Here is a 27685-nt window from a genome sequence, read left to right on the forward strand (position 1 = left end):
AACCTCACACCGGTAGGTTGACGGGGACTGAATCAACATGGTTAATATACGCATCGAGAGAATAGGACAGTAGTTCTTCTCATTTGCCCAAAATGTTGGAAGCTCTTGTTCGGCAAAATCGATTTTAAGCTTAGAATCCTCGCGAATTTGATAAAATTCTACCTTAGCAGCAACATCAGTATCACTGATGGCACTATCCTTTACTGAAAAGGGTCTATAGATCCACGCATCAGTACAGCAGTCGTTTAGTCCTGGAAATTAACTTTCGATGGCGTCATTTACTGCCAAAAGATGAGTGGAGATCTCCTCACGGAAACTACATTCAGCATCTGGCAAGGTGAGGATCATGTAAATTTCGTTCACCTTGCAGCCCTCCCACCCATGGGCGCTGACCAATGGCAGGGCGTCAGAGATATCACGTTATTCACGTCACGTATCACGTGACTTTGAGGAGTATCCGATTGAGCTATAATGGGAATTTAACGTTATTTTGGTAACACTGGCTATGGTTAATGTGCAGCAGACCACCCAACTTGTGACTAGTGTTGTACTCATCAAACTGGTAAAAGCCATACTGGCTATTTCAAATACGTGTATAATGTATATGAAAAATAAATTATTCTCCAGAACCCTTTGTGACCCCTTAAGAAATCCCAAACGACCCCCCGGGGGTCACGACCCCCAGGTTAAGAACCACTGCTCTAGACTCTAGAGCCTACTGTAGACCTAGATCTAGGTTCTAACAGGCATTCGTTTTCCATCATAGAGTTCAACATTACACAGCATTCTAGTTTTCTCCTAGCTTTAACCAGATTGTGGAATGATCTTAATCATGTGGTTGAATCGGGGGAACTTTTTGTAAATTCTTTCCTTTTGAACATGTTAACATAGGTGTCTCATTCTATAATTCTTATATGACTGGTCAATATTAACGTTGTTACTGACCTTAGAATATTATATATTTTTACTCATTACTTATCCTGCAGTCTATATACAGTAGTTGCTTTGCTTTTCTCTAATTTCCCTTTTTCATAGGTCTACTTTCCTGTTGGAGTCCCTGGGTTGTTAGCATGTTGCTTTTCCAACCAGGGTTGTAGCTTACCTAGAAATAATAATAATAATAATAATAATAATAATAATAATAATAATAATAATAATAATAATAATAATAATTAATGAGAGTCGGCGTGACCAGCCCTAAATGTGTATTATCGGTGAGTGGCGAAAAACAAAATTACAAACTTTAGTTGCTTTTTAATGCTGCAAAATGATTGTTAAATTATTGTTATTAAGATATATTGTGTGAAAACATGAGAGAATTTCCAATGTGACGCCATTGACAGAAAGGGGAATCAACCGTGTCACAGCAAAGACGAAAAGTTGAAATAATGTAACATTTGGGAGAACAATCTAAAACGAACGAACGAACGAACAGCCGAAGTGAAAACGTAAACAAAGTGTCAGACTGTCAGTCATCACTCGTCAACTGATATTTGTCAACTAGTGAGTCTCGCGTAATATTTATCATCCCTTGTTTCTAAAATGTGCGTTGATTATATAGAATAATGATTAATTTCCATAATAAATTATAATTTTTGTTATTAGCCTAAATGTAGCCAGATCTTCAACGGGAAGGGGTTGAAACGTCAGGTGAGGTAAATACCGGCTAAGATTTGCCACCTGTCGTTCATTAAATGTGTTATATTTGGGTACTTTTATTTAGTTCGGTAAAAGGGAGAGAGAGAATAAAAAGCATTTATTCCCAATCATTTTGATAACTGCGTATGTTATCACATTCTAAGGTAGACCTAGGCTAAACCAAATTGGCCTAACCTAACATATCGACTATAGTACTGTATAGGCCAGTATGGACAGGACAACGTTTTGAAGAGAAAAAAATAGTTTTATTTCACTATTTTACATTTCCAGTGTAAATAGGTGTTATTTTAGAAGAAAACAGATGTTTTTCTTTAGGAAACACCTTTTTTTTAGTAAAAGATTTTGTCCCGTCCATATCTATAATAAAACCTTTTATCTGACATACGTCCTAACATAGGGTGTAATGCTTTGATCTGTCCTAGCCCTTGCTTTGTCATTTAGGATAGTAATTTCTCTTGTAAAACATGCGCAAAGATCAGTTAAATCGTCGGATGTAGGTTAGACTTAGCCTAACTCAGAAGACTTTGATCTTATGAGAAGAAAGGCCACCCCAAAAAAGTCTCTTGTAATTGATCCCTATTGAATTGTGCTTTTAATAGGCTACCATGATCTGACAAGTGGATTGTGACCCCAGGTTTTGCCATTGATGTCCCTAGTCATTCTTTGTTACCTTACCCATAGGATGAGCCGCTGAGCCACATAGCCCAAGTTTCATTTATTTATTCCTGTCCCTCCAACTGCATCTGTATTTTAAATATGAATTCTGGTTACATTTGATGTGTTATATAATGTTTATAATGATTTATTAACCTTTTTTTGAGAACAATTTAGATGCATTTCCTATGTAAGCATTTCTATATAAGCTGAACCTGATTAGTACAGTGTATACTATATTTTAGACTAGCAGGTTATGGCCCATTGACCTCCACTATCATTTAAATGAGTGGAATTTTTTAAGAACACAACTAAGTGATGAAACGACAGGAACCCAGGGTTTGATGGAGTATGATTTGAACAACCAAATGAATCAATTTTAATTTACAATTGTTTTTTTTTTTTTTTCAATATCTATAACATTATTTATCTTCAATTTAGTACATTTGAATGCCATCTATTTTCAATTTACCACACTTGAACGTCGTCCATTTTCAATTTACTAATATTGAACACTATTTTTAATCTACTACTCTTGAACGCCATTTATTTTCAATTTAGTACATTTAAACACCGTCTATTTTCAATTTACTACACTTGAACGCCATCTATTTTCAATTTACTACACTTGAACGCCATCTATTTTCAATTTACTACACTTGAACGCCATCTATTCTCAATTTACTACACTTGAACGACATCTATTCTCAATTTACTACACTTGAACGCCATCTATTCTCAATTTACTACACTTGAACGCCATCTATTCTCAATTTACTACACTTGAACGCCATCTGTTCTCAATTTACTACACTTGAACGCCATCTATTTTCAATTTATAACAGTTGAACGGTGTCTATTTTCAATTTATTACTCTTGAACGCCATCTATTTTCAATTTACAACACTTGAACGCTGTCTATTTTCAATTTACTATACTTGAACGGCATCTTTTTTCAATGTACTGTACTACACTTGAACGTCATGTCGTTGTTGCCCAAAAAAATTACAAGAAGCAAATGATGATATTTTTGTAGCCTATATAACCATCAGGGTCCTCAAGGCCTTGGTTCACCCATTTTGGAGTGAATAAAGTCAAAAGTATGATTTGCAAATCGCGATAGGTAGTGAAACTTTCTGTTTTATTTATATAGATGACAAGAACTCTTGTGTAACATTGTCAATATTTTTAAACTTTTCAGAATGTTATGTCTCAACAAACAAGTAGGGTGTTATTCCCTTGGGTAGGTTAGGATGATTTTTGGCAGTACACAGTACATAATTTTATTGGATATAGAAAATACAATACACGAGAATGATGTAAAGGCCCCCGATAACAAACAGGTGTAAAAAATAAAAGTACGGTAATAGTCACACCATCTTGATTTGCATAGAAATAGTTACTTCCTTATTGAAAGTTACCATTATACCCAGAGAAATATAAGTTGTTAATGTCTTGGTGCTTTGGTTGGAAAATATTACAAAGTTCGAAGCATACAGAAAAGGGTACGACTGCTCACAGTAGTGATAAGGACATGATAAATGTAATCAGCAGTTTTAAGATAAAAATTATTGCTAGAAGTTTGCTGGTGCAACTGAGCTACTGTGGAATTGTGTATGCCCTCACTAAAGTTCTTAAGCGATTATGTCTGCTGAGGACATGATCTGTTGCACATGTGCATAGTAGAGAAATTAAACTAACTAAAATTGATGCATCTTCTTGGCTTTTGAAATTCCTAAACGCATTAATTGGCTGGTGAGAATGGAGACGATACAATCCAATCTTATGTGGTCGGCCTCAGCCTGGGCTATATGGCTCAATTCCCCTAAATTAAATTAGCTGGATTTCAAATGTACTTTCATTTTTAATTTGTGATTAAGCTATGTTTGCAATTTTTGTGTATAGTAGTCTGAAATTTATTGGCAGTAAGTTTGCAAATAAGGCACTGGATCTTAAATTTTGGCTTACTACCAAGTTGCTTGCTCCATTTTTAGAGTAGCCTAGGGTCTGTTTACATTTCTGTTGCCTGATTAATTACTCATATTTTACTTTAATCTGTGACTAATCCCTTAACTGTAGGTGGTCTGGGGGTATCATTCCATTCATCAGTATTTTTCAATATTAAACTTACCCGATAATCATGTAGCTGTCAACTCCGTTGCCCGACAGAATTCTACGGGAGGGATACGCCAGCTATCACTATACTAGAAGGGGGTGTACTCACAAGCGCCACCTGTGGCCAGGTACTGCAGTACTTCTTGTTGACAACACCTCACTTTTTCCTCTGTCGTGCTTCCGGCAAGACGTTCTTGGATACGCATATGATTTTGGAGTATTGTTCACGGTTTGGTGAAGTATTTCTCTAAAATTTTGCAGCTATTCGCTATACTGGAAACTTCTTTTAGCTTAGATAGCTTTATTATTGATTAATGGTAACGATCTTTTGCTTGATTTGGAATTCCCTTTGACTAACTCTTGGATTCAAGATGTCTGACCCTTCACAAGCCCCACCCCATAGACGATGTAGGTCTTGTAATAGGCGTATTCCGAAGGCCTCGGTTGATCCTCACACCGCTTGTTCTGACTGTAGGGAAAGACCCTGTCAGTTGGAAGATCGATGTGAGGAATGCGCCGGTCTTTCGGAACTTGATTTTGTTCGTTTTCTCAAATATTCAACCAAGTTAGAGAGAGAGAGAGTTAGGAGGAGTTCTTCTCGCTCTTCACTTTTTTCCTCACCTCATGATCCTCAACCTTTTCCTCCCCCTGTAGTGGCTACCCCCGAACCTTCTATTTGTTCTCAGCCTGATATGTCTGTTGTTTTGCGTGCCATTCAGGCTTTAGGTGACAAAGTGGAAACGGTGGTTAGTGACCATAAGTCTCTCGTGGCCGATGTCAAAGAGCTTAAGGTCAAGAGTGCAGTGGGAGGGGATAGTGCCAGTGCTGTGCCAAGTGCTAGTGTCAGTGAAGTGCCAAGTGCTAGTGTCAGTGTCAGTATTGTGCGTGAGGGTACTTCTGTGCGTGCCAGTCGTCCTCCCAGTCCGGGACCTCTTGCAAGCTCCCAAGCCCAGGGGAGAAGCAATGTCGAAGGGCAAAAGGGTTCGGCAGGCCTTGATCGGCGCACAGAAGTATCCTCGGTGGTTGCGGGCGTGTCTAACAGAGACCGTCACTCCCACCTTCAGACGATTGAGCCCGTTTTTAGCTCGTCTGCAGAAGATATGTCGAGGAGAAAACGTTGGACTCAGGTCTCAAGACCGCTTAAACGTAGAGTCCAGACCTCAAGAGAGCTACAACCTAGTTGCAGTCATTGGATGAGCTCTGACTCTCCGCTGTCATCAGCTGACTGCACACCTCCTAAGAGAGGTAAGGCGATGCCTCAACAGGCCTCAGCCTCGGTTAAGGCTTTGCCTCAACAGGCCTTAACTCCTGCTGACCCCAAAATGACTTTACTGCAGTCCATGCAGTCTCAGCTTGCGGTCTTAATGCGAGAGTTTCAGGCTGAGAAGGTTACTCCTCCTCCTGCGAGCGCTCCGCCTCACCGCAGTCCACTCTGCCAGGCGTACGAAGTTGAGGTTCCTCAGGCTACCTTACCACGTTCTGTGTTTCCTGTTTGCAGCGGTGTGCAGCAACCTCAGCCTTCCTTAAGACAACCTCAGCAATGGGAGCAGGAGTCTTATGCCTTACTTCCTCCGCCTCCGCTTTCTGATAGACCATCGAGGCAACAACCTCTTGAGGTACGACAACCTCTTCCATCCATGAGGCAACCACCTCAACTCTCGCTGCAGCTACCTCAACTCTCCTCAAGGCGAGAGCCTCAGCTCTTGAGGCATGCACCTCAGGAACCTCAACTCGCGAGACAGGAACTGCGTTCTGCGCAGCCACTACCTCAACTCTCGCAGCTCACACCTCAGGAACCTCAACTCGCTCCTCAGGAACTTGCTACTGCGCATCCGCAACCCTTGCAGCTAGCGCAACGCTCGAGACAGGAAACTTATGATAGGAGTCAGCCACCTCAACCCATGCGCCCACCTTCCTCTACTCTTCTTGACCAGTCTTTGCAGCCTGAACCTCAGGTTTTAGCTCAACAGGCAGGAGGACTGCAGAGACTTGAGGATGAATCTACAAGCGTTTATGCACCCGCTTGTTTAGATTCTGCTGTTCAGCATACCGCTGTAACTTTACCTCACACTTCGCCACACTCTGGTGATGAGGTTTCTGATGAGGAAGCGGCACACCTTGATCCCTCTTCGGACGTGGAGGAACCCAAGTCTTCTCCTCTACCCATTGACTTTCGTAAGGTCCTGGCTCTTTTCAGAGAGGTATACCCGGACCATTTTATTACTGCAACCCCCCGCTCTCCTCCATCTGAGTTTTCGCTGGGCATGCAACCTGTTAAGTCAGCTTATACTAAGCTCGTCTTTGCGAGATCCTCTAAGAGAGCGTTAAGAATATTAGGGGATTGGTTGCAGTCCAAACAGCAACTAGGGAAGACTTCCTTTATGTTCCCACCTACTAAACTCACTTCTAAGGCGGGCGTATGGTATGCAACAGGAGAGGAACCAGGCTTGGGAGTCCCTGCCTCTGCCCAGGCTGACTTCTCAAGTTTGGTCGACTCTCCTCGTAGATCAGCGATGAGGCGCTCTAAGGTCTGCTGGACCTTTTCAGACTTAGACCACTTCCTTAAAGGTGTGTTTCGAGCTTTTGAGATATTCAATTTTCTTGACTGGTGCCTGGGAGCCTTGAGCAAGAAGACTTCCTCTGCGGACAAGGACTCAGCCATGCTTATAATGTCATGCATGGATAAAGCAATTCGGGATGGGTCCGGCGAGCTTGCTTCTATGTTTGTTTCAGGAGTTCTTAAGAAAAGGGAGCAACTTTGCACCTTTCTTTCTTCCAGCATCACACCTTGTCAAAGGTCCCAACTCCTTTTTGCTCCGCTTTCGAAATTCTTGTTCCCCGAAGAACTCATCAAGGATTTGTCTGCGGCCCTGATTCAAAAGGACACTCATGATCTTGTGGCCTCTTCAGCTCGTAAGTCTAAGGTTACTCCTTCAGCTCCCAGGACTTTCCGCACACCAGTGGCTGATACTCCTGCTACAAGGTTTATTCCGCCCTTTCGTGGCAGAGCCCCCAGCCGAGGAAGCACCCGTCCAGACTATTCCAGGAGCAGGTCTAGGAAAGGTCCCAAGACTTCAAAAGGCAAACACTGACTCTCCTCCTCTCCAGACAGCAGTAGGAGCCAGACTCAAGACCTTCTGGCAAGCTTGGGAAAGAAGAGGTGCAGACGCCCAATCTGTCAGGTGGCTAAGGGAGGGTTACAGGATACCATTCTGCCTCAAACCCCCTCTGACCACTTCTCCCATCAACCTCTCTCCCAACTACAAGGAAAAGGACAAGAGGCTAGCGTTACACCAGGAGGTGTCGCTCTTGTTACAGAAGAAGGCAGTGGTTATAGTCCGGGACCATCAATCCCCGGGCTTCTACAACCGTCTCTTTCTGGTGGCCAAGAAGACAGGAGGTTGGAGACCGGTGCTGGACGTCAGCGCGCTCAATGCTTATGTCACCAAGCAGACGTTCACAATGGAGACGACGAAGTCGGTCCTAGCAGCGGTCAGGCAGGAGGACTGGATGGTTTCGTTGGATCTGAAAGACGCATACTTTCACGTTCCTATTCATCCAGACTCCCAACCTTTCCTGAGATTCGTTTTTGGAAAGGTTGTGTACCAATTCCAAGCCCTGTGTTTTGGCCTAAGCACAGCTCCTATGGTGTTTACGCTTCTGATGAGGAATATTGCAAAATTCCTCCACTTATCGAACATCAGAGCCTCCCTTTATTTAGACGACTGGCTGTTGAGAGCCCCCACGAGTCGTCGCTGTCTGGAGAGTCTCAAATGGACTTTAGACTTGACCAAGGAACTGGGTCTATTAGTCAACTTGGAAAAGTCCCAGCTCATTCCCTCTCAATCCATTGTTTACCTGGGAATGGAGATTCGGAGTCGGGATTTTCGGGCTTTTCCATCGGCCCCAAGGATAAGCCAAGCCCTAGAATGCATCCTGAGCATGCTGAAGAGGAACAGTTGCTCGGTGAGACAGTGGATGAGCCTAACAGGGACCCTGTCATCGTTAGCCCTGTTCGTAGAGTTAGGGAGACTCCACCTCCGCCCTCTTCAATTCCATCTAGCAGCTCATTGGGACAAGGATTTGACACTCGAAACAGTCTCCATTCCTGTCACCAAAGAGATGAAGACCACTCTCTTGTGGTGGAAGACCAACCTCCTTCTCAAGGAGGGCCTATCGTTAGCGATTCAGACCCCCAATCTTCATCTTTTCTCGGATGCATCAGACTCGGGCTGGGGAGCGACCTTGAACGGACAGGAATGTTCGGGAACTTGGAACAGGGAACAGGAAACGCTCCACATCAACTGCAAGGAGCTGCTGGCAGTTCATTTGGCCCTAATGAACTTCAAGTCCCTCCTGCTAGGCAAGGTAGTGGAGGTGAACTCAGACAACACCACAGCCTTAGCTTACATCTCCAAGCAGGGAGGGACCCATTCGAGGAGCCTGTACGAGATAGCAAGGGACCTCCTCATTTGGTCAAGAAGTCTAAACCTCACTCTAGTCACGAGGTTCATTCAGGGCAGCATGAACGTCTCAGCAGATCTCCTAAGCAGAAAAGATCAAGTCATTCCCACGGAATGGATCCTTCACAAGAGCGTGTGCAACAAACTTTGGGCTCTGTGGGGTCAACCTACGATAGATCTGTTTGCCACCTCCATGACCAAAAGGCTTCCTTTGTACTGTTCCCCAGTTCCAGACCCAGCAGCAGTTCATGTGGATGCTTTTCTGCTGAATTGGTCCCATCTCGACCTTTACGCATTCCCACCATTCAAGATCATCAACAGAGTCATTCAGAAGTTCGTCTCGCACGAAGGGACACGGCTGACGCTGGTTGCTCCCCTTTGGCCTGCAAGAGAATGGTTCACAGAGGTACTACAATGGCTGGTCGACGTTCCCAGGACTCTCCCTCTAAGAGTGGACCTTCTACGTCAACCTCACGTAGACAAGGTACACCCAAACCTCCACGCTCTTCGTCTGACTGCCTTCAGACTGTCGAAAGATTCGCTAGAGCTAGAGGCTTTTCGAAGGAGGCAGCCAGAGCGATTGCCAGAGCAAGGAGGGTATCCACTCGTAGAGTCTACCAATCCAAGTGGGAAGTCTTCCGTAGCTGGTGTAGAGCCAATGCAGTTTCCTCCACCAATACCTCTGTAACCCAAATAGCTGACTTCCTATTACATCTTAGGAATGAGAGATCCCTTTCGGCTCCTACGATTAAAGGGTATAGAAGTATGTTGGCTTCAGTTCTCCGCCACAGAGGTTTGGACCTTTCTTCCAACAAAGACCTTCAAGACATTCTTAGGTCTTTTGAGACTTCTAAGGAACGTCGTTTATCCACTCCAGGCTGGAATCTAGACGTAGTCTTAAAATTCCTTATGTCTCCTAGGTTCGAACCTCTCCAGTCAGCTTCCTTCAAGGACCTTACCCTCAAGACTTTTCCTCGTCTGCCTTGCAACAGCTAAAAGAGTTAGTGAGGTTCACGCCTTCAGCAAGAACATTGGGTTCACATCCGAATCTGCAACATGTTCTTTACAGCTCGGATTTTTAGCTAAGAATGAACTCCCTTCACGTCCTTGGCCTAGATCTTTTGATATCCCTAGCCTTTCCAACTTGGTGGGTAACGAGCTAGAAAGAGTTCTTTGCCCTGTCAGAGCTCTGAAATATTATCTTAATAGGTCAAAACCTATACGAGGACAGTCAGAAGCCTTATGGTGTGCAATCAAGAAACCTTCGATGCCCATGTCCAAAAACGGGGTTTCATATTATTTAAGGCTTCTGATTAGAGAAGCCCATTCTCTCATGAAGGATGAAGACCTTGCTTTGCTGAAGGTAAGGACCCACGAAGTGAGAGCCATAGCCACTTCGATGGCCTTTAATAAGAACCGTTCTCTGCAGAGCATTATGGATGCAACTTATTGGAGGAGCAAGTCAGTGTTTGCATCATTTTATCTTAAAGATGTCCAGTCTCTTTACGAGAACTGCTACACCCTGGGACCATTCGTAGCAGCGAGTGCAGTAGTAGGTGAGGGCTCAGCCACTACATTCCCTTAATCCCATAACCTTTTTTAACCTTTCTCTTGAATACTTTTATTGTTGTTTTTGGGTTGTTACGGTAGGCTAAGAAGCCTTCCGCATCCTTTTGATTTGGCGGGTGGTCAATTCATTCTTGAGAAGCGCCTGGGTTAGAGGTTGTGTAGAGGTCCTTTAGTATGGGTTGCAGCCCTGTATACTTTAGCACCTTTGAGTTGATTCAGCCTTCCAAGAGGAACGCTGCGCTCAGTAAGGAAGACGAACTTATTAAAGGCAGAGTAACGGTTCAAGTCGACTTCCTTACCAGGTACTTATTATTTCATTGTTATTGTGAATAACTGATTATATGAAATACGGGATACTTAGCTATCCTTTAGCATGTACACTGGTTTTTCACCCACCCCCCTGGGTGTGAATCAGCTACATGATTATCGGGTAAGTTTAATATTGAAAAATGTTATTTTCATTAGTAAAATAAATTTTTGAATATACTTACCCGATAATCATGATTTAATTGACCCACCCTTCCTCCCCATAGAGAACCAGTGGACCGAGGAAAAAGTGAGGTGTTGTCAACAAGAAGTACTGCAGTACCTGGCCACAGGTGGCGCTTGTGAGTACACCCCCTTCTAGTATAGTGATAGCTGGCGTATCCCTCCCGTAGAATTCTGTCGGGCAACGGAGTTGACAGCTACATGATTATCGGGTAAGTATATTCAAAAATTTATTTTACTAATGAAAATAACATTTTTATTAATTCTTTAACATTACAGGTTTTTTATGCTTCCTAATTATTCATGATTTAGATTCATTTGTTTCAGTACATATTTCCTTTGTTTTTCAGGTACCTGTACAGGATTTTATGAAATAAACAAGTTGTTATCAAGATTACTAGCGTGTCCTAAGAGTACTTTATCTGCTGTGATAAGATGTTCATCATTTGAGGTCTGCTATCTAGCATTGTCTTCAGATTAGATTAAAGAAGCAACTTCCTTTGTGCAGATCATGGAGTTTCAGCCTACAGGTAAAAGCAAAGTTTATTATTCTTATAATAAGATAGTTTAAGAAGCTCATTGTTAAATTTTTTTTTGCTCTTATTATCTAAGTTATTAGTAGTCTCTTGGCTGTTTTTATTTCATGGTGTAGTACAGTAATTATATTCATGATACAGTAATTGAGCTGCTATTTTTGGCCCAGGGATTACAGTATTTATCTCTTTTTAAACTTTTAATTTGCTTTAAGTTTTGTATTGGCATTATTTATCCAGGATCATACCCATGTTTCTCCTGTAATAGTTGCATTAAATGCTAATCGATATTTTTGGTTATGTAGTTTTTGTTGTTCCATTTTACTTTGTGATTGTAGGTTTTAAAAAATGTACAGTATATGTTAGTGTTTTATTTTAGCGTTGCTGTTTTTTTACCTCAATTAGTATTTATTATACTGTATTGATAACATGATTTAGATACTTATTATCCAAACCCAACTTAAACCACTGTTATCTGGCTGTTAAACCATTTGAAGAACTGAAAATTGAAGCTTTAATTTTTTCATAAATACAGTACTGTTCCTATTTATTTTACAAAGAGGAATTTTTTTATTTTTTCATCCGTTGGGATCAGATTTTGACAAATGTTTGTGTCAGAGGGAATGACTTCTATTAGAAATAACATTATTTGTTCTAGTGATATTGATTATACTAATTTTTATAGTACAAGGTTTGTCTCTTACTTAAGTGATATCCAGAGGGATTGATGGCAGTATAATATTTATGAAAACCATTTTAGATATTTTAAATGTTTTGTTCGCAGAGCATCAACATGTGCGATTCAACCCTCTCAGAGGAGATTGGGTCTTGGTTTCTCCTCATCGTATGAAAAGACCATGGGCTGGTCAGGTTGAGAAGCCATCTGAGGAAGAGATCCCAATCCATGACCCAAAGAATCCTCTTTGTCCAAGAGTTACCCGTCCTAATGGTGAGGTGAGTCGGTTAGATGTTTCTGGATGAGCAGTTGTGTTAGGTTCTTTTTACAGTACAGTATTTGTTTTGAAAGTATGATGCATTATATAACACAGTGCAGTAAGGCCTTGGGTTACAATGATTTTGACTTAAAATGTTTCTGGAATACAATGCAGCCCCACATAAGAATTTTATCATTGTTTTATGTTATGGTTCCTTTTTACCATTCTATTATGTCCTCTATGTGTTTTTTTTTTTTTACTCATAGGTATTTTTATATGTATTAGTGTATCATTATGTTCTAAATTATGACTTACTACATTAGCACAGTTAAGTAACATTGGTGCTTACATTCAATACTGTATTTAAGTGTGTTAAAGCTTACATCCAAACTTGAACAGATCTCTGTGGTAACCCAAAGACCTACTGTATGTTTTGATGTGTTTATTGGGAGATTTGAGCTGTCTTGCCCACCCTTGGACCTCAGGCTCCCAGACTGTGATGTGTGTAACCTTTGTTTTCAATTCTCTTACATGTACCCTGTTTGGGCACTTGAGAAAGTCGGACAGAGATCTGACTCACAAGACATTTTGAAGGCCTTACCTTAGCATTGGCAAAGAGTGTAGGCTAATTGCACGCTCTCTCCTATGTGATAACCCATTCTAATGGTTGAAAGGAGGTCTCTTTATTTTTGTTCTCATGTTCATGGTCAAAACTCAGAACCCTATGAAATACAACCCCAGGTTTGAGACCTTCTTTATCCCCTTTCCACAAGAAGCATCAGATGACAATCAGAAGGAGATGCTTTTGTCTTCCATGAGGGCTCTACAGTGTTATCTATAGAAAAATCAACAATTTGGACCCAAATGGCAACCACTTTCTTATCACTGGCAAAACCAAGAAAGAAGTGTAAAGGAACACGTTCTCTTTATGAATTCAGGGATTAATTAAGACCATACGCATCAATCTTTGAAAGGATTGAGGTACCAACTCAAACTATGGCTCACAAAGTATTTATCCCACTTAAGCTCCAAAAAATCTGCGGCTGGACAGGTGATGCGGAAGTTTCGAAGGGCCAAACAACGTTCACAGCCTTTTTCAAGAAAGTATACCAATGAGTCCTCGACTCTATTGCTCGTAGCTCTGTGGTGGTAGCTTTAGCAGTTGTGTAGCCACCCTGCTCCCCTACTGGAGAGGAAGCATCATGTTTATTGTGACATGTTTGATATAAGTCTGGAAGAAGGGTAGAACTATTGGGTCCTCTGCTCCATCTTTAATTCTCTGTATCTTGGGATGAAGCTTTTGTATCGTTAGACACTGAATCTGACATTGATGTTGTTAAGCCACATTTCAGAGCACCATTCTTTTTAGAGTGGATTAGAATTAGTTCCCCCCCCCCTCTTCCCTTTACAAGGGGGAAGATAGTGGAATGAATACCTTTCCTTTTGCCATCTTGTATCAGATGTTTCATTCTAGATTGCATCTCCCCTTCGTGGGAAAAAGATCTCTTCATCCACCTAGTACCAAGTACTTTACTAAGCAAGTATTGGCTTGGCCCTATCGGCTTACTAATCCCTATGATGGGCTGATAAGAGGTTGGTAGAGTCCTCTCCTTCACTCCCTTATGGGACCAGGGAGACTGGCATGTTCCAGGAAAAAACTAACCAGTTCATTTCTAGAGGGACTAACTACCCACCAATAAATGTCTCATTATTTTAAAGAATGAAAGGTTTGCATATGCATAGGAACGAATAGTAAATTTTCAAATATTTAACTTAGCCGGTGAATATATAATAGCTGCAACTCTGCGGCTCGACAGACAACATACTTAAAAAAACTCGCGAGCGATCGCTATGCAGGTTGCGGGTGTGCCCACCAGCGCCAACTGTCGGCCAGATACCACTCTCGGATGTAAACAAAACCTTCAATTCTTCTCTGTCGACGTTGACGACAAGACGTACTTTTACTCGCTGTAGAACCTGGAGTTTTCCCATCATATTTGGTGAAGTACTTTAATTTGGTTTGAGCTTTCGCAGTACAGGTGTTTTTCTTCAACATAAACCCTTGAACTCTTTTTTGAATCGGATTATTTGTTGATGACTTAGATCGTTTTTGGAATTTTCTTTGACTAATTCAAAATGGCTGACCCTTCTCAAGTTCCTAAGTTTCGAAAGTGTAATGCTAGGGACTGTAATAGGCGTCTTCCAAAGGCTTCTCTCGACCCTCACACTGTTTGTTCCAATTGTCGGGGTAAAACCTGTCAATTGGGAGATCGGTGTGAGGAATGCGTGGGCCTTTCGGAATTCGATTGGATCGAATTTGATAAATATACACGCAGACTAGAGAGAGATAGGGTAAGGAGAAGTTCTTCTAGGTCCGTAGATATTTCCTCTCCACATGCCCCTGAACCTAATCCTTCCCCTGTAGTGGTTGTTCCTAACCCCCCTCCTAGCACTCAGGAACCGTCTATGCAAGACATGTTGCGTGCTATTCATGCCTTGGGGGAGAGAGTTGAGGCTTTAGCAAGTGACCGTAATCAACTCATGGCGGACGTGAAGGAACTCAAGTGCCAAAGTGCCACGGCGGAAAGTGGGAAAGTGCCTAGTGTTACGCAAAGTGTTGTGAACAGTGTTGCGACCGACGGTTCGTCTGTTCGTGCCTGTCGTTCACCTAGTCCGGGACCTCTTGCAAGCTCCCAAGCCCAGGGGAGAAGCAATGTCGTACGACTTATGGGTTCGAGAGGCCTTGATCAGCGAACAGACGTTCCCTCTTTGGTATCAGGCGTATCTCGTCAAGATCGCCCCTACCATAAGACGAGAGAGCCCATTTTTACCTCGTCGTCCGAAGGCGTTTCACGTAAGAAACCATGGAGCAAGGTCTCTAGACCTTTGAAACGCAAGTCGGTCCCTTCAGGACAAGTCCAACGTCCCGGATGTAGTCACTGGGACAGTTCGGACCCGTTGCCGTCATCTGATGACTGCTCGCCGCCTAAGAAAGGCAAAGTTGTGCCGTCTCAGTCGCTAACCCCGTCTGTTACCGCACCCGCTTCCATAGACCCTAAATGGGTGTTACTGCAAGACATGCAGTCTAAGCTTGCGTCCCTTATGGAAGACTACAACGCAGAGAAGGTTTCCGTTGAACCTAGCCGTTTTTCTCATGGAGATACTGGCCGTCAGCCATCCAAGCGTTCTGTTGTGCGTCCTGTTGACGTTGATGTAGCTTTCTCGCGTCAACCAGTTGGGGTTTTACCTCCCCCGATGCGATCCCGTGTGGATTTCCAGCCGCACGTTGACGTTAGGCAACTCACTGATGCGACTGGTGACGTTCAGGACGTTCACCAACCATCAAAGTTGACTTGTTTTGACGCGGTGTGTCAACCTCCGCAACCCAGTATGGTGTTGACTGCACAACCCAGACGGTCTAAACAGTCTTGGGTGGACGCTGTGCGTCCTCGCGCACCTGTTGTTGTTGACAGTTCCCAGACTGTTCAGCAGTTTCAGGACGCTGCGTCCTGCTCCGTCACGTATGCACCAGTGCGGCCGGACGCTGCGGGTCAAACGTTGCCTACCCCTTTGCCGTTTTCTCATCAGTTATCAGATGAGGACGTTGCTGAACCACAGCCTGAGGATCAGCCTTCAGATTTAGATGAGCCTAAAGCAGTTCCACCATCTATGGACTTTAAAAAAGTCATGCTTGTTTTTAAAGAGTTGTTCCCTGAACACTTTATCTCTGTGGCTCCTCGTTCGCCGCCGTCTGAGTTTGTTTTAGGCGTTCCTGCTGCCATGCCAGCCTTTACGAAACTCGTTCTCTCTCGCTCATCCAAGAGAGCTTTACGGCTGTTAGGCGATTGGTTGGAAACCAAGAGGAGTTTAGGGAAGACGGCCTTTGCCTTCCCCCCATCTAAACTCTCGTCTAGATCGAGCGTCTGGTATGCCACGGGAGAAGTTCTCGGCTTGGGAGTTCCTTGGTCATCCTCGGACCTGGACCACCTTCTTAAAGGCATCTTTAGGGCGTTTGAAGTTTTTAACTTCCTGGACTGGTGTTTGGGAGCCCTGAGTAGGAAAATCTCATCTGCCGATAGGGATGTTTCCTTACTCATTATGTCCTGCATGGACAAGGCCGTCCACGATGGATCCAACGAGCTTGCCGCTTCATTCACGTCAGGGGTCCTAAAGAAACGAGAGTCTCTGTGCTCTTTTCTATCAGCAGGAGTGACGCCATGTCAAAGATCTGAGCTACTCTTTGCGCCCTTGTCTAAGTGCTTGTTTCCTGAAGTCTTAGTTAAGGAAATTGCCTTGTCTTTAGTGCAGAAGGACACCCACGATTTAGTTGCGTCCTCGGCTCGCAAAGTTCCCCCTTTGCCTGCCTTGTCTGCTAGACCTAGGATAGACACTCCAGCGTCCAGGTTTATTCCGCCCTTTCGTGGCAGAGCCCCCAGCAGGGGAGGTGCTCGTGCCGAAGGGAAGAGAGGAAAGAGGAAAGGATCCAAGTCCTCGCGGGGCAGAGTCTGACTGCCCGCAACTTCAGACAGCAGTAGGTGCCAGACTCAAGAACTTCTGGCAAGCCTGGGAGAAGAGAGGCGTAGATCAACAATCTGTGAGGTTGCTCATAGAGGGGTACAAAATCCCTTTTGTACGCAGACCTCCTCTAGCGACGTCCCCCATCGATCTCTCTCCCAGGTACCGAGAGGAAGCAAAGAGACAAGCCCTGAAACTGGAAGTGTCTCTTTTACTAGAGAAGGGAGCGGTGGTCAAAGTCTCGGACCTTCAATCACCGGGGTTTTACAACCGTCTCTTCCTAGTATCAAAGAAGACAGGAGGTTGGAGACCGGTGCTAGACGTCAGTGCTCTGAATGTCTTTGTCACAAAGACGAAGTTCACCATGGAGACCACAAAGTCAGTCTTAGCAGCGGTCAGAAAGGGAGACTGGATGGTCTCTCGACCTAAGGGACGCTTACTTCCACATCCCCATTCACTCAGATTCCCAACCTTTTCTGAGATTCGTCTTCGACGATGTGGTGTACCAGTTTCGGGCCCTGTGCTTTGGCCTAAGCACAGCTCCTCTCGTGTTTACGAGGCTTATGAGGAATGTGGCAAAATTCCTCGATTTATCGGACATCCGAGCCTCCCTTTATTTGGACGACTGGCTTCTCAGAGCCTCTTCCAGTCATCGCTGTCTGAAGGATCTCAATTGGACTCTAGATCTGACCAAGGAATTGGGACTCCTAGTCAACTTGGAAAAGTCCCAACTGATCCCATCCCAAACTATTCTGTATTTAGGGATGGAGATTCACAGTCCAGTTTTTCGGGCTTTTCCGTCGGCCCCCAGAATAGATCAAGCCCTGCTCGTCATCCAGAAGATGTTGAAGAAAGAACGTTGCTCAGTCAGGAATTGGATGAGTCTGGTAGGAACGCTATCATCCCTGGAGCAATTTGTCTCGCTAGGAAGGCTACACCTCCGACCTCTACAATTCCATCTAGCTTTTCACTGGAAAAAGGACAAGACGCTAGAGGCGGTCTCGATCCCGATTTCCGAAAAGATAAAGACTTGTCTGACTTGGTGGAAAGACAATATCAGTCTACGAGAGGGTCTTCCCCTAGCAGTTCAGAAACCCAACCACGTTCTCTTCTCAGACGCATCGGACTTGGGCTGGGGCGCGACGCTGGACGGTCGGGAATGCTCAGGTCTGTGGAACTCGAGTCACAGGAGCATGCATATCAACAGCAAGGAGCTTTTGGCGGTTCACCTGGCCTTGATAAGCTTCGAGAATCTCCTTCGAGGCAAGGTGGTGGAGGTCAACTCGGACAACACCACGGCCTTGGCGTACATTTCCAAACAGGGAGGTACCCACTCACTGACTCTGTACGAGATCGCAAGGGACCTGCTCATCTGGTCAAAAGATCGAGGCATCTCCCTAGTAACGAGGTTCATCCAGGGCGACTTGAACGTTCTAGCAGATTGTCTCAGTCGGAAAGGTCAAGTAATTCCAACCGAATGGACCCTCCACAAGGATGTGTGCAAGAGACTTTGGGCGACTTGGGGTCAACCCACCATAGATCTCTTTGCAACCTCGTTGACCAAGAGGCTTCCAATCTATTGCTCTCCAGTCCCAGACCCAGCAGCAATACATATAGATGCCTTTCTCCTAGATTGGTCACACCTAGATCTTCACGCATTCCCACCATTCAAGATTGTCAACAAGGTACTGCAGAAATTCGCCTCTCACGAAGGGACAAGGTTGACGTTAGTTGCTCCCCTCTGGCCCGCGAGAGAATGGTTCACCGAGGTACTTTGATGGCTGGTAGACTTTCCCAGAAGTCTTCCTCTAAGAGTACAGTAGACCTTTTACGTCAGCCGCACGTAAAGAAGGTACACCAAAGCCTCCACGCTCTTCGTCTGACTGCCTTCAGACTATCGAAAGACTCTCGAGAGCTAGAGGCTTTTCGAAGGAGGCAGCCAGTGCGATTGCTAGAGCGAGGAGAGCTTCTACCATTAGAGTTTACCAATCGAAGTGGGAAGTCTTCCGAGACTGGTGCAAGTCAGTTTCCGTATCCTCGTCCAGTACCTCTGTAGCCCAAATCGCTGATTTTCTCTTATACCTGAGAAAAGTTCGCTCCCTTTCAGCTCCTACGATCAAGGGCTACAGAAGCATGTTGGCCTCGGTCTTCCGGCATAGAGGCTTAGATCTTTCCAACAATAAAGATCTGCAAGACCTCCTTAAGTCTTTTGAGACCTCTAAGGAACGTCGTTTGGCTACACCTGGGTGGAATTTAGACGTGGTCCTAAGATTCCTCATGTCAGACAGGTTTGACCCTTTACATTCAGCCTCCCTGAAAGATCTCACTCTTAAGACTCTTTTCCTGGTATGCTTGGCCTCGGCTAAAAGAGTCAGTGAGCTTCATGCCTTCAGCAAGAACATCAGGTTTTCGTCAGAAAAAGCCACTTGTTCTCTGCAGCTATGTTTCCTAGCCAAGAATGAGCTGCCTTCTCGTCCTTGGCCTAAATCTTTCGATATTCCTAGCTTATCGGAGATCGTAGGCAATGAACTAGAAAGAGTATTATGCCCTGTTAGAGCTCTTAAGTTCTACTTAGCTCGTACTAAACCTTTACGAGGCAAATCTGAAGCGTTATGGTGTTCGGTTAAGAAACCATCCTTACCTATGTCAAAGAATGCTTTGTCATATTTTATCAGATTGTTAATACGAGAAGCTCATTCACACTTGAGTGAGGAAGACCGATCTTTGCTTAAGGTTAAGACGCACGAGGTTAGAGCTGTAGCAACTTCCGTGGCCTTTAAGCAAAATAGATCTCTGCAAAGTATCATGGACGCGACCTATTGGAGAAGCAAGTCAGTGTTCGCGTCATTTTACTTGAAAGATGTCCAGACTCTTTACGAGAACTGCTACACACTGGGACCATTCGTAGCAGCGAGTGCAGTAGTGGGTGAGGGCTCAACCACTACAATTCCCTAATTCCATATCCTTTTAATCTGTCTCTTGAAATGTTTTTAATGTTGTTTTTATGGGTTGTTCGGAAGGCTAAGAAGCCTTTCGCATCCTGGTTGATTTGGCGGGTGGTCAAAGTCATTTCTTGAGAGCGCCCAGATTAGGGGTTTGATGAGGTCCTGTTGTATGGGTTGCAGCCCTTGATACTTCAGCTCCTGGGAGTCTGTCAGCATCCTAAGAGGATCGCTGGGCTCCGTGAGGAAGACAGACTTACAAGGCAGAGTAATCGTCTAAGTCGACTTCCTTACCAGGTACCTATTTATTTTGGTTTTGTTATATTGATAACTGTCAAAATGAAAAAACTCTTAGCTTATACGATGTAAACATATTTAACTCTGGTCTCTACCCACCTCCTTGGGTGTGAATCAGCTATTATATATTCACCGGCTAAGTTAAATATTTAAAAATGATATTTTAATTGTAAAATAAATTTTTGAATATACTTACCCGGTGAATATATAAATTAAACGACCCTCCCTTCCTCCCCAATAGAGACGCAGTGGGACGAGAAGAATTGAAGGTTTTGTTTACATCCGAGAGTGGTATCTGGCCGACAGTTGGCGCTGGTGGGCACACCCGCAACCTGCATAGCGATCGCTCGCGAGTTTTTTTAAGTATGTTGTCTGTCGAGCCGCAGAGTTGCAGCTATTATATATTCACCGGGTAAGTATATTCAAAAATTTATTTTATAATTAAAATATCATTTTAAAAGTAATCTGTATTTTTCCTAGTTATGTAAACCTGAATCCTTTTAAATTAATCTTCCCACTTCAGCCACCCCTCTTAGTCTTGAGCTAAAGGTTAAAAGTGAAAAGTCTTTGACAGGAGGAGGGTGGGCAAGCCTAATTGGTGTGCGCTCGCCACTTGTCATTAACTGCCTCGTTAACGGTTTTATTGGCTGTTCCAGCTCTGCTAGATATATATCCTATTTTAAAGAACTGAGGTTTGTATAGCTAGAAAAAATTTGTACTTTTAAGATATTTTATTTCTGGTTTTGAGGCAGGCATATTTTTTTCATATATGATTCTATAAGTGTTTTATACATATTTTTTCTTATGTTACCATCAATATATTGATGATTTCTTTATTTTTGTTTGCAGGTCAATCCTGACTACACGGGAACCTTTGTTTTCACGAATGACTTCCCAGCTTTATTGGAAGATGTACCATCACCACCAGAGAGTGAAGATCCGTTGTTTTGCTCAGCTCCTGCTAAGGGAACGTGTAGAGTCATGTGTTTTCATCCACACACTAATTTGACCATACCCTTAATGTCAATCCCAGAAATAAGGGCTGTTATAGACAGGTTAGTTTCCTTGTTAACTGTGACCTTTTAGATGTCATAATATTAAGAATATATATAGCATTAGAAAATTTATGTCTCGTGTTAGCATGGGGGAATTATTTACCACTGTTCTATTTCCTTCTTGGAATATCTGTAGAGAGTTTCAAGATACTGCATAAACATGTTGAATCTCCAGCTTATTTTTTTTTTTTTTAAGTGATGTTTGGTGAAATGTCTGGTAGAGTGTCTGGGATTGAAAGGGGAAAAGCGAGAGAGGGTGTGGCTTTATTGCTGAGTGAATGGATGACAGGTAAAGTAGTGGAATGGAAGGAGATATCATCTAGGTTAATGTGGGTAAGGGTTAGGTTGGGTAGGGAATGTTGGGCGTTTGTCAGTGCGTATGGGCCAGGTAGTGAGAAAGGTGAAGAAGAGCAGAATGAGTTCTGGAATGAATTAACTAGGTGTGTAGAAGGACTGGGTAGAAGGAATTATGTAGTTGTCATGGGTGACTTAAATGCTAGAGTGGGCGCTGGAGAGGTAGAAGGTGTCATTGGGAAGTATGGCGTACCAGGTGAAAATGAGAGTGGTGAGAGACTGGTAGATATGTGTGTTGAGCAAGAGATGGTGATAAGTAATAGCTTTTTCAAAAAGAAAGATGAAAATAAGTATACATGGGTAAGAGTGGCAAATGGAAGAGCAGTAGAAAGGGCATTAATGGATTATGTGTTGATAACTAAAAGAATGTTTGGAAGATTGAAAGACGTGCACGTGTTTAGGGGTATGGCTAACGGTATGTCTGATCATTTTTTGGTGGAAGGAAAATTAGTTGTAGCAAAAGAATGGGGGAATAGAGTAGGTGGATGTAAAAGGGAGGTAGTGAGGGTTGAAGAGCTAATAAAACCGGGGGTAAAAAGTAAATATCAGGAAAGGTTGAAAATGATATATGACGAAGTGAAAGTAAGAGAAACTGGCAATTTAGAGGAGGAGTGGAAGTTAGTAAAAGAAAATTTTGTTGGGATTGCAAGTGATGTGTGTGGAAAGAAGGTTGTTGGAGGCAGCATGAGGAAGGGCAGTGAATGGTGGAATGAAGGAGTGAAGGTAAAAGTGGAAGAGAAAAAGAGGGCTTTTGAAGAATGGCTGCAGAGTAATAGTATAGAGAAGTATGAAAAATATAAAGAGAAAAATGTGGAAGTAAAGCGCAAGGTACGTGAGGCAAAGAGGGCAGCTGACCTGAGGTGGGGTCAGGGATTGGGTCATTCATATGAAGAGAACAAGAAGAAGTTTTGGAAAGAAGTGAAGAGAGTAAGGAAGCTGGCTCAAGAATTGAAGAGACAGTGAAAGATGGAAATGGAAGGTTGTTAAAAGGAGAGGAGGCAAGGAAAAGGTGGGCAGAATATTTTGAAAGTTTACTGAATGTTGAGGATAATAGGGAGGCAGATATAATTGCTGTTGCAGGTGTTGAGGTGCCAGTGATGGGAGATGAGAATGACAGAGAGATTACAATAGATGAAGTGAGGAGAGCACTAGATGAAACGAGAGTAGGAAAAGCATCTGGTATGGATGGTGTGAGAGCTGAGATGTTGAAGGAAGGGGGTGGGACTGTACTTGAATGGTTGGTGAGATTGTTTAATATGTGTTTTGTGTTGTCAATGGTACCAGTAGATTGGGTTTGTGCATGTATTGTACCACTATATAAGGGTAAGGGAGATGTGCATGAGTGTTGTAATTCAAGAGGTATTAGTTTGTTGAGTGTAGTTGGAAAAGTGTATGGTAGAGTAATGATTAATAGGATCAAGGATAAAACAGAGAATTCAATCCTAGAAATACAGGGTGGTTTTAGAAGAGGTAGGGGTTGTATGAATCAGATTTTTACAGTTAGGCAGATATCCATCCATCCATATACCAAGGCACTTCCCCCAATTTTGGGGGGTAGCCGACACCAACAATGAAACAAAACAAAAAGGGGACCTCTACTCTCTATGTTCCTTCAGCCTAAACATAGAGAGTAGAGGTCCCCTTTTTGTTTCGTTTCATTGTTGGTGTCGGCTACCCCCCAAAATTGGGGGAAGTGCCTTGGTATATGGATGGATGGATATCTGCCTAACTGTAAAAATCTGATTCATACAACCCCTACCTCTTCTAAAACCACCCTGTATTTCTAGGATTGCATTCTCTGTTTTATCCTTGATCCTATTAATCATTACTCTACCATACACTTTTCCAACTACACTCAACAAACTAATACCTCTTGAATTACAACACCCATGCACTTTAGCAAAAGGTAAGGAGGTGTATGTTGCGTTTATGGATCTGGAGAAAGCGTATGATAGAGTTGATAGGGAAGCAATGTGGAATGTGATAAGGTTATATGGAGTTGGTGGAGTTGTTGCAAGCGGTGAAAAGTTTCTACAAAGGTTGTAAAGCATGTGTAAGGATAGGAAATGAAGTGAGTGATTGGTTTCCGGTGAGAGTGGGGCTGAGACAGGGATGTGTGATGTCGCCGTGGTTGTTTAACTTGTATGTTGATGGAGTGGTGAGAGAGGTGAATGCTCGAGTGCTTGGACGAGGATTAAAACTGGTAGACGAGAATGACCATGAATGGGAGGTAAATCAGTTTTTGTTTGCGGATGATACTGTACTGGTTGCAGACACAGAAGAGAAGCTTGGACGATTAGTGACAGAATTTGGAAGAGTGTGTGAGAGAAGGAAGTTGAGAGGTAATGTGGGTAAGAGTAAGGTTATGAGATGTACGAGAAGGGAAGGTGGTGCAAGGTTGAATGTCATGTTGAATGGAGAGTTGCTTGAGGAGGTGGATCAGTTTAAGTACTTGGGGTCTGTTGTTGCGGCAAATGGTGGAGTGGAAGCAGATGTACGTCAGAGAGTGAATGAAGGTTGCAAAGTGTTGGGGATAGTTAAGGGAGTAGTAAAAAATAGAGGGTTGGGCATGAATGTAAAGAGAGTTCTATATGAGAAAGTGATTGTACCAACTGTGATGTATGGATCGGAGTTGTGGGGAATGAAAGTGATGGAGAGACAGAAATTGAATGTGTTTGAGATGAAGTGTCTAAGGAGTATGGCTGGTGTATCTCGAGTAGATAGGGTTAAGAACGAAGTGGTGAGGGTGAGAATGGGTGTAAGAAATGAGTTAGCAGCTAGAGTGGATATGAATGTGTTGAGGTGGTTTGGCCATGTTGAGAGAATGGAAAATGGCTGTCTGCTAAAGAAGGTGATGAATGCAAGAGTTGATGGGAGAAGTACGAGAGGAAGGCCAAGGTTTGGGTGGATGGATGGAGTAAAGGAAGCTCTGGGTGATAGGAGGATAGATGTGAGCGAGGCAAGAGAGCGTGCTAGAAATAGGAATGAATGGCGAGCGATTGTGACGCAGTTCCGGTAGGCCCTGCTGCTGCCTCCGATGCCTTAAATGACCGCGGAGGTAGCAGCAGTAGGGGATTCAGCATTATGAAGCTTCATCTGTGGTGGATAATGTGGGAGGGTGGGCTGTGACACCCTAGCAGTACCAGCTGAACTCGGTTGAGTCCCTTGTTAGGCTGGGAGGAACGTAGAGAGTAGAGGTCCCCTTTTTGTTTTTGTTTCTTTGTTGATGTCGGCTACCCCCCAAAATTGGGGGAAGTGCCTTGGTATATGTTTGTATGTACAGTATATATCCGTTTTATACCTTGATTACCTTCTTAGCCATGTATTCTTTACTAAAGTACAGCTGTTTCTTGGGAAAGTCACTGGTACTTATACATCTCTTTGAATCAGTTGAATTTAGAACAGGGATTTTGTATAGGAAAGTATGATAATTGACCTTCTTCAGCATTATATTCTATGCCACCTGAGCTTTGATTCAGTAAAGGTGACTTCTTCCCAGAACTATGAGCTAGATTTCTTCCCATCCATCTTATCTGGCAATAAGATGTAATAAAATAGTATTGTGAATCCAGTATTCGTGCTGTAGATTATCATTAGCGAGGTACAGTTAGACACAGGAATTCATGGCGCACCTCGCTCTTAGAAAGTGTACTCTGTCACACCCTCACTGAGCTGAGAGTTTCTGTGTAACCCCACTGACCACTAATGCCATCTCTCCCTACACTATCTTTGGTTAATCAGCATCCAGTAAGGGTGTTTGGTAGAGTACGCTTCCTCGGAGCATGTTGTGCCAAGAATTCATGTGTCCAGCTGTACATATGGTTACAAAGCCAATCTTTGAGGAAGGACTATATCTATTCTCTTTAGATGCTTCCTAGAAATATGGATACTTAATAGTATAATGACGATAATTCTGGTAATAATTGTACAAATTGAAGAGTGGAAGTTATTAAAAAAACTTCACTTCAATTTCAGGTGGCTGTCTGAGTTGATCGATCTTGGCAAAAAGTATTTATGGGTCCAAATTTTTGAAAACAAAGGAGCCATCATGGGATGCTCCAATCCACATCCCCATTGTCAGGTCAGGATTTATTTACATATATTTACCTATGAGAATGAATATACTGTAGAAGAATTCTATGTATGTTTCTGTAGATGATGGGGAATTTGCTAAATAATCAATATTCAAAGAGGATTTTGAGAAATACAGTATGTCACTAAAAGCGTTTAAGTTATTACAAGTTTCAAGAATATATCTCATGTAGCTGAAATGTGATTAGAATATTAATGGGTATTCTTTTAGGAAAAGAACAGAATACTGTGTATAGTAATAGATTAGGTAATTTTAATATAAATAGAGTGTTTATTTTCAGGAAAAATGCTGTTAAACGTCATTGTCGTGATATTTTTCAGATTTGGGCTTCATCTTTCATGCCTAATGAGCCTCAGCTGAAGGAAATGAACCAGCTGAAATATTTTAAAGAACATGGTCGGCCAATGTTGATGGATTACGTCAAAAGGGAACTGGAGAAAAAGGTAATTCTCAAGAATGTTCTATTGGAGTTGGCTTTGTTTTATAGTCTAAAGTTTTAGGGAAAATTAATGTTTTGAGTTACTTTATTTCAATATCATCATTATCATATCTACTTTTGTCTTGTTCATCCCTTTTCATGACTAAATCATGTTAGTCTTTTATTCAGTCTTTAGAGGAAATATTTATTGATGGGTTGAATAGATGTCTAATCTTAATCTTTTTTAGTATATTTTACAGGAAAAGTGAAATATAATTTGCATTTAATTTTTTTTATTAACCAGTATGAGCTCATGGAGCTTCATTAGCAAGCTTAACTGCTGACTGCTTAATATTAAAAAAAAAACTGATTTTTATTCATATTTGTATACCGTATGATCATTCTAGAAATTGGAGGTTTTGAGTAGCTTTTACTTTTCAGGTGAGGACCAATTTAATATTGATCAATTATTTAGAGTCTGAAAATAATGAATTAGCGTGCATTAATTAGTCTCATATTAAACTATATAATACTGTCTGGATTCTGATTGCTAATAGGATTTTAGTGAATGATTTTAAATGTAACATCTAGAATTTTAGAAGGCACTAATGTGGTTAATAAAGCCAGTAGCTTCAGGACAAAACTCTACAGCTTATATTATTTAAGCTGTACTAAAAACTTGCATGCTCGTTTTAGGAACGCCTTGTTGTAACAAATGATTACTGGGTAGCTCTCGTCCCGTATTGGGCTGTTTGGCCGTATGAAACCATGGTTTTGCCTCGTCGCCACGTCACACGCATGACACAGATCACAGATGAAGAAAAGGATGCTTTGGCAGACATAATGAAGAGACTGACAACAAAATATGATAATCTCTTCAGTTGTTCCTTTCCTTATTCAATGGGTTGGCATGGTGAGTATGAGTTTCTTTTAATGAATCAAATTAGAAAGGAGTTCTTGGAAGGTTTTCTAGCTCTGATGGTCATTAGTATACTTGTTTATTAATAAAAATGCTGATAGTGGCCATTTTGAATACTTGCTTTAGGTTGTCTTGTTGAATATTTAAAATTGCATTCAATTTTTTATTGGCATTGTTTGGTAATCATAACTTGGTCTGTATAGTCAACTTCATTAGAGTATTGTTAGCCATCCACTTTAATTTATCTATACTCTACTGTATTGTAGTTTTATTCTAGCATATTTATCTGCAGGAGCTCCTACTGGACCACAGATGGAAAGTGAAGCAAGTCATTGGGTATTTCACGGCTGTTATTATCCTCCTTTGCTACGCTCTGCAACCATTAAGAAATTTATGGTTGGATATGAGATGCTGGCTCAAGCACAGCGTGATCTGACTTCAGAGCAGGCTGCTCAGAAATTACGGGAAATGTCAGAAGTACATTATAAAGAGAGGAAGTGAACCTATTTTCTTTGCTTAGATCGCCTTTTCATTGTTTAAATTCTCAACCATTTTTGGAAATGCTCGTATAAATTAGTCACATTGACTTCAGATATGAAGCTATGAGTAACGGGTTATATTTTATTATCTTTCTTATAAGAATCTGTAAGTTAGATTTTGGTAAAAGACTCGTCC

At 42.5% G+C, this 27685-nt stretch overlaps 1 protein-coding gene across 1 annotated transcript; it reads left to right on the top strand.

Annotated features, from left to right (window-relative positions):
- The first annotated feature begins 1367 nt into the window (after window positions 1–1367).
- Window positions 1368–27514, top strand: Galt (Galactose-1-phosphate uridylyltransferase). The gene is made up of 8 exons (XM_068347393.1): window positions 1368–1503; window positions 11300–11479; window positions 12267–12436; window positions 21021–21226; window positions 25556–25661; window positions 25994–26116; window positions 26788–27004; window positions 27303–27514. The coding sequence occupies exons 2-8, from the start codon at window positions 11461–11463 to the stop codon at window positions 27509–27511; spliced, it is 1050 nt and encodes a 349-aa protein (XP_068203494.1). The 5' UTR covers window positions 1368–1503; window positions 11300–11460; the 3' UTR covers window positions 27512–27514.
- Window positions 27515–27685: the final 171 nt, after the last annotated feature.

This window comes from Palaemon carinicauda, chromosome 23 (genome assembly GCF_036898095.1).
Source record: "Palaemon carinicauda isolate YSFRI2023 chromosome 23, ASM3689809v2, whole genome shotgun sequence".
Lineage (NCBI taxonomy): Eukaryota > Metazoa > Arthropoda > Malacostraca > Decapoda > Palaemonidae > Palaemon > Palaemon carinicauda.

What these genes read in the sequence shown, in the direction of transcription:
- Galt (XM_068347393.1), top strand. An exon ending in AAAGGGAACTGGAGAAAAAG is followed by an intron (nt 26,117 to 26,787) that starts GTAATTCTCAAG and finishes TGCTCGTTTTAG; the next exon opens with GAACGCCTTGTTGTAACAAA. An exon ending in TTATTCAATGGGTTGGCATG is followed by an intron (nt 27,005 to 27,302) that starts GTGAGTATGAGT and finishes ATTTATCTGCAG; the next exon opens with GAGCTCCTACTGGACCACAG.